The 10,821-nt window shown below is 38.8% G+C and overlaps 1 protein-coding gene across 2 annotated transcripts; it reads left to right on the top strand.

Moving 5' to 3' along the window:
• The first annotated feature begins 2,891 nt into the window (after positions 1-2,891).
• On the top strand, positions 2,892-10,418 carry foxo4 (forkhead box O4). Of its 2 annotated transcripts, none has more exons than XM_056769506.1 (3): positions 2,892-5,399; positions 5,476-6,924; positions 7,045-10,418. In XM_056769506.1, the coding sequence occupies exons 1-2, from the start codon at positions 4,968-4,970 to the stop codon at positions 6,898-6,900; spliced, it is 1,857 nt and encodes a 618-aa protein (XP_056625484.1). In that variant the 5' UTR covers positions 2,892-4,967; the 3' UTR covers positions 6,901-6,924; positions 7,045-10,418. The 2 variants fall into 2 exon arrangements, with proteins under 2 accessions (XP_056625484.1, XP_056625483.1); XM_056769505.1 differs by having other exon boundaries at positions 2,894-5,399; positions 7,039-10,418.
• Positions 10,419-10,821: the final 403 nt, after the last annotated feature.

The following is a 10,821-nucleotide window of genomic DNA, read 5'->3' as shown; positions in this document are numbered from 1 at the left end:
CATACATTATTACTGTACATAAAGTTTTTTTTTATTGGTTGCTTTGTTTTTTAATGTGTGTCTGTGTGTGTTTGTGTGTTTTGAATTGTGTCCATATATGGAGGAGGAAGGTATTTTCTCTTTTATTTTTTTCCCTCTTTGTTAAATGTGTTTATTCCTTATTATAATATTGTAAGCTTCAAATCATTTTCTTCTTTTTCGTATTTTATGGCGGGTTGCGAACCAACCTAATAGTTAAATACCGCCACCTACTGAGATGGGCTGTGAAGAGAATGAACTATGCACTCCTAAATCCTATTAAATAACCCACTACTCCTTATAAATCTCTTGATTGCATTTATTTGTATTCCTGAATTTGGACTGTCATTTAATAAACTGGTAAGTGTAAATTCCTGATACCCTGATGCTTTTTATTCTTCCTGAAGACTCCTCCTCTCTTGTTCATATGCCTTACATTTCTTCAGGACATGCTCTACAGTCTCCCCCATTGAACAGGCGTCACATAGTAACTGTGTTATGCTCAGTGTTGGGTAAATTACTCTGAAAAAGTATTTAATTACTAGTTACTCATTACATATTCAATAGTGTAATTAGATTACTGTCCAAAGTATTACAAATGTGAGAATTATACATTAAAGCACAGATTTTAAAGTAAGAATTTGAAGTCAATTACGCTATTGCACACGCATACATTTAACAAAGTATTTAGTTTAATTACATCAAAAGTAACTGTATTTAAATTACAGAAAACATATGAGTAATCCCTTACTTTACTTTTCAAGGGAAAAGTAATTAAATTACAGTAACTAATTACTGAGTAACTAGTTACACCCAACACTGGTTATGCTTCCCTTTAATGTTATGGTTTAGATTTTAATGAACTGTTCTTCGACGTGTAAAAACAACTTGTTCTCTTCAGCTTCAGTTATGAATTACTTTACTATTCTGTATGGTTTGAACCTTTAATAGTGCCGACCTGTATGACATGAGTCCCAACCTCTATGACATTTCTTATTGCATGCTTTAAAACTAAAGTGTTTAGTTTTAAGTGGAGTATTTATATTTGGTTCATTCTTCTTTATTGATTCTTTGGCTATTTTGTCTGCGTATTACCTTGAATTCCTCATTACCTTGAATTCCTATGCATGAGTTGTTACCCACACAAGTCAAATTATTATTCCCACCTGTCGTAGACTGTATAACCTAATTATGTTTTCTGTTAAAATGCCATTTCTATTTGCTTCCAATGAATTTAAACTCACAATGACTGCCATTGAGACCTTATCAGGTCTAACTTCATAAACCCACTCTCATGCCATTAGAATTGCTGTCATCTCAGCTGTATATACTGATGCGCCGTGTGTTATCCTTCCAACCTTCCTCACCTCACCTCACTCTGGAACACAGCCCATGTCCTACCAGTGTCTACACTCTTTGAACCGTCTGTAAATATATCTGCGGAAATGAGTAGCATGTGCTTTTTATATATTCATTTAAATAATTATCACATAAGTTCTCTTGTGATTTGACATCTACAACTGGTTGTGCAAGTATCCAATTGGTGGGATTGGGGATATCACAAATATTGGGGCAACTGATATTGAGTAGACCATCTTCCTTAACCCATTGCTTAATTTCCCATGAAAAGAGTTTACCTTTTGTATTTAAAGTTTCCCTGCAAACATTAAAATCGTCTCTTACATGGTGGTTATCACTTTGTCATGGTGGGGGTCCGGCCATCATATCGTCGAATGTTCCTGACAACTTCTGTCGTGTTCGATTAATTTTTCTGTAAGATGTACCATTTGATATATATATACTATATACTACCTTTTATATTACATTCCTTTAGACATTAGCCTTGATTCCAGAATAGGAAGTGCATCTTTTATATATCAGTGATCCTAGGGTAATTATGTGGGTCCCATAGAGCAGTGTTGACAACCGCTCATTTATAAGAACAGCAGATGTTTTAAACAATTATTTGCTGAAATATTATATTTGAAAACATAACAAAATAATAATAAACGTTACACAACAATTACATGCTTTATTAGTAGTTTTTATTTTATTCAAAAAACAATGTAATAAAACATGGTCAATAAACATTTTGTACAACATGTGTACATAAAATCCCGCTTGCTGGTTGAAGGCACAATGTTTGCTTTATCTTATGTAAACCAAGTTGAAAATTCTTATGTAGACGATTTTATATATTCAAATTATTAAATATAATTTCTTATATACTATTTTTGCATTTGAGACTCAACATAACCTCTGTAACTTGCTGTAGAGGGCGCTCTTTAACTTCTTGATACTTCACCAAAAAAAAAATTCTGTCATCATTTACTCAGCTTCGAGTTGATCCAAATCTCTATAAATGTCTTTGTTCTGATGAACAAAGAAAGATATTTAGAAGAATTCTCATAACCGGACATATTTTGCCCCCCATTGACAACCATGGTAGGGAAAAAATAACGTTACAATAATAGTCAAAAGTGCCCCAGAACTGTTTGCTGTCCTACATTCTTAAAAAAATCTTCTTTTGAATTTTCAACAGACCAAAAACAATGATAAAGTAATTTTTCCTACAACGGGAGTATTTCTGGTCAAAAGTCATTAATTTCAAATTAAATCAAAGGTGTTTCTCAAGGGGAGATTATAGCCCCATTCTACATTATCACTAAAGACTGAGGAGTTGCATCATGCAATCCACTCTAGACCGCCCACTGCAATTCTGGGAAAGGGGTTAATGCCTTATAAAAAGGTCCTGTGGGAATTGTAGTCCTTAATGTAGCCACACCGATGGTTTTCGAATGACGAGCAACAGCTGACCTAGAAGGAACGCCACACTAGCAGATGGTACATCTATTTTAAATTCATAGGCATTTGCATAACATCGTTCAGGGACCTCTTCTAAAAGAATGTAAATTTCCATCAACTTGATTTGAAAAGCAAAACAGTTCATCCGTAAAAGTAACCTGGGATTTCAGAACTTCCTTTCATACAATGACATTCTGAAGTAAACATCTAACATAAAAATAGCTTTTATCCACTTGATCTTCATTAAGAAATGAGATTGCAATTTTCTAACACCGGGTCACAAGGGCTCAGAAGATCTCGCGCAAAGATTCACTTGCTCACCTATGCCTTAAAATGACAAAACCATTTACTCCCAGAACCCCTCCCTCTCTCTATCTCTGTCACGCAAATGCAACTTTAGGAACCATTACATAACGACTATTTCGTGTACTCAGTCTTTTCCGAGATCCCGGTTCGCTCCGGCCGTATTTACGGCGCACCAGGATAACCCGTCACATGACCAACTGCAATTCCCATCAATCCCTTTGACGCATGCGCAGAACGCGTTGTCTGGCTGTGGTAAACAGACGTCAGAAGGGAGTCTTCGCCTCGAGTCAAAACAAAACAAGAAAGCTCTTCAATAGACGTTCGCCTGTCTCTGTTAACAACCAAAGGGAAACGATTTCGTATTAAATCTATCGGGCTATTAAAGAAAGGCTTGTTTCTTCGACTTTCACCGGAGGCGTTTTAACTCATAAAAACTGAGTTGGCTAACTAGGTGGCCATCTAGTTACTCTCTCCGTAGTAAAACTACGCTTCGAGTTTTGTCCCGGAGGCCGACGAGCTGGCGGCTAAATTCAGGAAGTAGAAAAGCTACAACTTTTTGTCTGTTCGAGGAATAAGGTGAACGTCGACTGTGTTTGGATTTTGGATAACTTCTACCGGACGGACACGTTCGGCTTAGCTGTGCCCGCGTGAGCATCGTGTGTAGCTGCGTCTCGAGAAACATGGCAGATGGTGACACGCGCCAGCACACAGCGTGGAGGACCTTGCAAACTTGAACGAGAATAACACAGTTTTTTCGTATTTTTAAAGCCCTAAAACAACCCATTACGAACGAGCACTATTGTAAGACATTGATTTTGGTATTTTTTCATGTAGAATTTTGAGCATTATGACATTTTAGGTTAAAGAGCGTTTTTTCGCCGGCTTTTCAAATCATTTATTTTTTGTTCATCAAACTCAAAGGATTTGTGTCGGGGACACTTGAGATGCACTTAGTCCGTTTTACGCCTCACGTTTTTTATGTTTGTAACTCGATGAATCCTGATTAACTCAATAATATTTTGACAGGAGGTCGGTTGACTTTGACAGGCAGCTTTCCCGTTCACTTGAATAAGTTACTCTTAAATGGGCAGTATTATTAAATTGTGTGGTAGTTACGCTAGAAACATACTTAGTTTACACGTTTGAATATTGGACTGTGTGATGCTCTCATATTAAATTGGTTCATCGCTATTTGTGGAAAGAAGCACGTTTGTGTAATCTAGTTTTTGTACGTCTAATTGCGAAATCCAATCAAGCATCGCTGCTAGAATGGGATGTGGTTATTTTTAACAATTACGCCGTATGCTCCTATTGGTTTTGCAATTCTACTTATTTAACCGCATGTGAAAATGGTTGGATTTGGCGTATTTTTGTCTCTTTAAACGTTTTTATCTAAAGCAAAGCTTGTCAAACGGTTTTTATTTATCACACCGTCACTCCATTATCTCATGTGTTTATTTCAATACGCACTGCTACCAATCCAGCTGTTTTGGTGTAGTGATAGTGTTGTGAAGTTCCTTTGTTCTTTCTACGTAAACAAAGAAACCCCCCCATCCTCGTTTGGCCTGTGTAGATCATAAGCTTTATGTTAGTTACTATTAAGGAGATTATTAAACCCCTTTAATCTCTCATTTGAGGATTAACCGACTCTATTGGTGTGTTGATATTATTGTGAATTTGCTCCATTACCTTTTGACTAATGCGGTTAGATTTGGTATCTATAATAAACTTGTGGTGAGATATAATACCTCAATCGTCTGAGAAAAAAAAAACAAGTTACTCCACAGAACACTTTTGTTTGAAGTCTTCTTCAGAAATTGTCTGGATTACATCACATTATGGAGGAAGAAAACGTACCCCCGATTGACCCAGATTTTGAGCCGCAGAGCCGACCGAGGTCATGTACATGGCCGTTGCCTAGACCCGACATTTCAGCTGTCAAAACGGGCGGGACGGACGGCTCAGAATCTGCTGCTGGGACTCCGCCCACCGAGGAAGATAAACACGACCCTCAGCCAACCACATCTGAGCCTGATAAAGTTGCGGTGACGGAGGGAGGAGTCCTCACCGGAGTGGGCGGGGCTACGCCTCGAAAAGGCACTTCCCGACGTAATGCCTGGGGTAACCAGTCGTACGCAGAGCTGATCAGCCAGGCCATCGAAAACTCGCCAGAGAAACGACTTACTCTGGCTCAGATTTACGACTGGATGGTGAAAACGGTGCCGTATTTTAAGGATAAGGGAGACAGTAACAGTTCTGCTGGATGGAAGGTATTGACATTTCCTGAAATAATTTGTATTACCCAAGTTAAATTAATTCATACCCTCATTTTGTTTCTCTATTTAGAACTCCATTCGCCACAACTTGTCGCTTCACAACAAATTCCTTCGAGTGCACAATGAGTCGACAGGGAAAAGTTCCTGGTGGATGCTTAACCCAGAGGGGGGTAAGACAGGCAAGGCCCCTCGCCGCCGTGCCGCCTCGATGGACAACAGCAGTAAACTGCTTAAAAGTCGCATGCGGGCTAAACAAACTAAAAAGCAGGCTGGAGCATCTGGGATCGGAGGCTCCGCTGTTGCGATGCAGGGTGAGGGCGTTTCTGGCACCAGTGGTGCAGACAGTCCTGGATCTCAGAGCCAGTTTGGAAAGTGGGGGGTGAACAGCAGCAGCCCCTCCTCTCGTGGCAGCCTGGATGACCCTGACATGTGGACGAGTTTCAGGCCACGCACAAGCTCTAATGCCAGCACTCTTAGTGGCAGGCTTTCTCCTATCGCCACAGGGCAGGAGGACGAAGAGGAATTACCCGAGGACGCTCTCCTGGCGGGTTATTCTACAGGTAATCTTCCTCCAACACTAACCGAGACCCTCATGGAAGAACTGGACTTGATCGACGGGCTTACTTTGATGACGGGTCCGCAAGGGGGTGCGAGCCCAAGCACAGCCCCTCCTGCTCCTCCTCAGCCGCTGCCTTCTGCATCCACTCTGCTGCCTCGAGGGTCCAGCTTTCCTTCATTTAGACGGCTGGCATCTTCGAAGGCATCACCGGGATCTACTCCGCCAGGGAGTAACACAAGTGGCAGATCCAGCACGAGCCCTTCGAACTTCGGAAACTCGCTCTTCAGCCCTCTGTCAGGTCCTGGATCCCATGGTGGTTTCAGTCCTCATGTGCCATCCAGCCTCGAGGCTCTTCTTACCTCTGATTCACCCCCACCCAGCGAAGTCATGATGACCCAAATGGATCCTCTCATGCCAAGTCAAGGAGGCCTTTTAGGCCTCGGGGGATCTCTTTCAAGCAATCAGACCAAGCCAAGTCAAATGATGTTGAGTAAGAGCATTGACACAAGCGCTGTGGGGCAAATGTCCCTCCAGAATCAACCCCAACTTCAGCACTCGCAGATGAGCTTCGCAATGATGCATTCAGGCATGAACCATGAGCCGCCTCAGCTCTCAACCGTAAAGACCCAGCATCACGTGCCAGGGCTTCTGCAGCACGGAGCAGTCCCGTCACCTGGTGGGAACGGTGGTATGCAAGGTTTGTGCCAATTTTCGACACCGCCCTGTTTTATCCCTCTCCAGGATCGACTACCTACAGACTTGGATATTGAGATGTTCACCGAAAACCTGGACTGTAACGTGGAAGACATTATCAACAGTGATCTGATGGATGGAGATTTGGTCGACTTTAACTTTGACCCCATCATAATGGGTGGACAGGGTTATACCGGGCCAGCAACCACACAAAGTTCCTCCCACAACTGGGTACCCAGCTAATTCTGATATGAAACATAAAAACAGGTAATGTCCTCTTAAGCAATTCGTTTTTGTTTCTGTTCTGTTTTAGTTTTTTTGTGTGTAATGCATGTATGTTATGTTTTATTTTCTCAATGCATTTATCAATGTTTTCTTTAGTCACAGGACAGTCCCTCATTCAGGAATACAAAAATGGACAGTCTCAGTTTTTGCCTCTGCATATGCCACTGTACCTCAAACACACACACTGTTTTGGCTAACTTGGCCAAAAAGTCTCATGTCAGATTTTTTCAAACCAGTTGACGAAAGAACCTCGTACATTTTAAGTGCCAACGTCAACTTGAAGAATGTGCTGTTGGACAGACCAAACATGGTCTTGAAACCTATTTTTTTCTTTTGAGTTTTGTGTGCAACATCTTTTTTGAAAGTTGCAGTTTTTTGGGAGTTGTCTAGGCCAATTGTGAGACAACCAAGACTAAACAAGCACAATTAATAAACAACTAATTGGGTTTATTACAGTAATGCAAATGATGAGTGACACCAGAGTAGAGTGAGACGGATGGTACTCATGTTCTTTGTTCTTAAAAATGAAACTCATTCAGCCAGGAGGATCAAACTCTGTAGATCTTTCGGCGTCAAATCTCGTTTATTGATCGGCTGCTGAGAGGTTGAACGGTCTTTTTGTTCTGGTATAACTTGACAGTGACACAGCTGACATAATGTGGCTGTTGATCTCAGACCCACTCCGAGGAACTCAACATGGCACCACAGGATTGATGGGAACAATATGAATCCTCTTCATATATCAGAACCAGAGTGGCAAAGGTCTCACAGAGACAAAGGTCTCACGGAGGATCAGCCCTGTGTGCTCTGAAAGCACTCTCAGCGGTACGACACACGCACACCTTTTATGTGAAGGGGCTGAAAGATTTCGAGGTGGTTTGGGGGATGCTGGTGTTCCATTTTAAATTTTTTAAAAATGTTTGGGTTTTATGCTCTCAAGAAGGTGTTTTTTCTCTGTTGTACTAAAGAGTAGAGGCTGATCATTGAATGATTCGTCTGCTCTTAAGTGTTTTGTTTGTAATGACAACATTATGAAGAAATCAGATTTTACATAGGGCATTTTGATGCATTTAAATCCTGCCAACAGGTGAAATAGCATAGTGTTATCGTTGGAAATCGAGTGCCCTTTTGCATAATGCAATCGCTTAGGATTTTGGTTGTTTGCCCAAGGGGGTCTATGTAGGTGTGTTTGTGTGCAAACATGTTTAATGCTCCCAAAACTTGATTCCAACACACTAGCACAGAATTTAAGGTTATGCTGAATCGTTTCATTTATGGGGAGGAGCATGTTATTTTTTGGTGAGGTGAAAAATCTGCAAGATTAAGGCTTTAATAATGTGTACGTTATGGTATATTGACTGTGTACTAAAGGCAAGGGGCAAAAGTTATTTTAATAATCAGTTTTTCATAAACAGCACTACTCACCTTTTGTTATTGGAGAGCAAAATATATATATGTACGTATATATATATATATATCAATTTAAATTGTAATATTATTGGGGAAAGATACTAATAAGAAAACATGCTGTTAATGTGCTTTTTTACGAATCTGAGCAAAAGATATTACAGATCATTTTTAACGGTCATTTTCTATGTAATCTTTTATTTTTGTAAAAGATGAGATGCATGTAGATTTTATACATAACCAAAGGAACACTAAGAACTGCATGTCTGAAAAGCGTGAGACCGCAGCAGTACAGATAAGCTTTACAAAAATCGCGAATTAATTATAAATTGATTGATTGCATGAGTGTATAATACCATGCTCTTAAAACATCGATTTACGATCACAGATTGTGCTAAAAGAAGGAAAAGCAATGTTTTGCTTGCATTAAAAGTCCTTAATTTCAAAGCAATGAAGCTGATTTCATCTCAGAATGCAAGACTGATCCAACTGAAAATGATTAATGGAATGTTTCACTCTCAGGGTTACGAATAATAATTAAAACAACTTCTGTAGAGAAGTAATAAGATATAACATCATTGCTCATGGCCTTTTCTAAATTATGAGTCATTTATGCAAGCCAACATCACCATAGATTTTTTTAACATTGCTGAAATATATCTAATGTTGCAGTTTACTATGAAATGTATCCAATGTATGCATTTGTAATTCCTACAAACACTTGTAAACTGCCAATGAACACTATAGCATGTCGCTGCAAAGCAGATCATACAGTTTTAATGCCCTTTTTTGTTTAACATACTTTCTCTGTAGTACAAGGGTTGACGTTGTGTTTTTAATTTGTTTAGATAAATTACACTGTTTTAAACCAGCATTCTTAAGATTTTCTTTTTTGTATATTGTGTTTTTGTTTGAGAGCTGGATGTAATGGTGTGAGTATTTAGATGCTAAAGCACTCTCTCCTTACAAGAGGAATCATTTTTCTCCTATTCATTGGTGCTAGATATTAAATAACAACTGAAGAGGGCCATATTGGATTGGTGCATATTGACATCAGGGCCTTTAATAATTTTATGCAACACATCTTGATTTCTAACTGTAGAATAGTATGAGAAATTAACCTATATTTTAATTCCCCAACTCTGTTTTATATATATTATAAAGCTGTGAATGGGGAGGGAGGGAGGGGCTTTGCCATCTCGCCACAAATGTTGTAATAATGCACCTCACGAATGATATCAGCATGATTTGTTATACCAATTGATGATTCAGGCTAAATTCAATCAACCGTTTACATTAATGTGCTCATACCTTTTCTCATGTTTGTGTTTGTGTAATGAAGCTTCTTTAAAGTGATAGTTGAAAACAAATGGTACAGCTTTCAGAAAACCCAAGCGCGTCAGCTTTGACGTTTTCTTAATGTAGTTAATTGGATACACAGTTTTCAGAAAGAAGAGGATTTCTAGGGTTGAAAGCTTATTTCGGATTTGTTTAAAGAGTTGGCTGTAATGTTAAATAATGTATTGGCTCCATCGGGACACCTTCAAGGGATAGTTCACCCAGAAATTAAAATTCTGCAATCATTTACACACTTGCTTGTCATTTCGAACATGTATGACTTTATTCTTGAAGAATGTTGATAACCAGACAACTTGCATTGGTTTTTGTGTCCTTACAATAGAATTGAATGGGTACCGCCACACGTTCTTCAAAATATCTTCTTTTGTGTTCTGCAGAAGAGAGAAAGTCATACAGGTCTGAAATGATGAAAGGGCGAGTGATTAAAGATTCCTTCTAAAGGGCCACTGCATGAAATGCAGGAAATTCCACACCTTCCCTCTTTTCAAATCACTCTTTATTATTTTCCTTATTTGATATTAGCCTTCCTTTTTCATTTATCTTCTTTAGTATTGATTTTAGTTCCTTTAAGTTTTCATTTAGCTAAATATCCCAATTGATAACACAAAACTGTAGTTATTGGTCTTGGTTGTTTTTATCTTTGTTTTGGGTTATGGCAGTATGTAAGACTGAAGAGTTGTGCATAACCAATAAAATGTATATGTACTTGATTGCTTTTTTTATCAATTTATTTTGTTCCCCTTAACTTTGTTAGCAAGAGGTCATTAAAATCAGTTCAGCATAACAGAAATAAACCTAATTTGTTTAACTAAGTTTTGTTCATTCAGTATTCAATTGTTCAATTGATCTGGAACAGATGAAGGTCATTCAATGCAGAGAAAATAGTTAAAGACCCAGTGTGTCATTTTTTGGAGGATCTATTGACATAAATACAATATAATACACATAACTTAAGAGGTGTATAAGGATCTTACATAATGCATTATGTTTTTATTATCTTAGAATGAGAGATTTCTATCTACATACACCGCGGGTCCCTTTACATGGAATTCACCATGTTGTTTCTACAGAATCCCTAAACGGACAAACTGCTCTACAGAGAACGTTTTGTAA

Source organism: Triplophysa dalaica, chromosome 16, assembly GCF_015846415.1.
Source record: "Triplophysa dalaica isolate WHDGS20190420 chromosome 16, ASM1584641v1, whole genome shotgun sequence".
NCBI classification, from domain to species: Eukaryota; Metazoa; Chordata; class Actinopteri; order Cypriniformes; family Nemacheilidae; genus Triplophysa; species Triplophysa dalaica.
The sequence above is the reverse complement of the archived record's forward strand: the minus strand, read 5'-3'. Positions and strand labels throughout refer to the sequence as shown.

Coding starts and splice junctions, on each gene's coding strand:
- foxo4 (XM_056769506.1), top strand. CDS start 4,968: ATGGAGGAAGAAAACGTACCCCCGATTGACCCAGATTTTGAGCCGCAG. Junction 5,400..5,475: donor ACAGTTCTGCTGGATGGAAG/GTATTGACATTT, acceptor TTCTCTATTTAG/AACTCCATTCGCCACAACTT.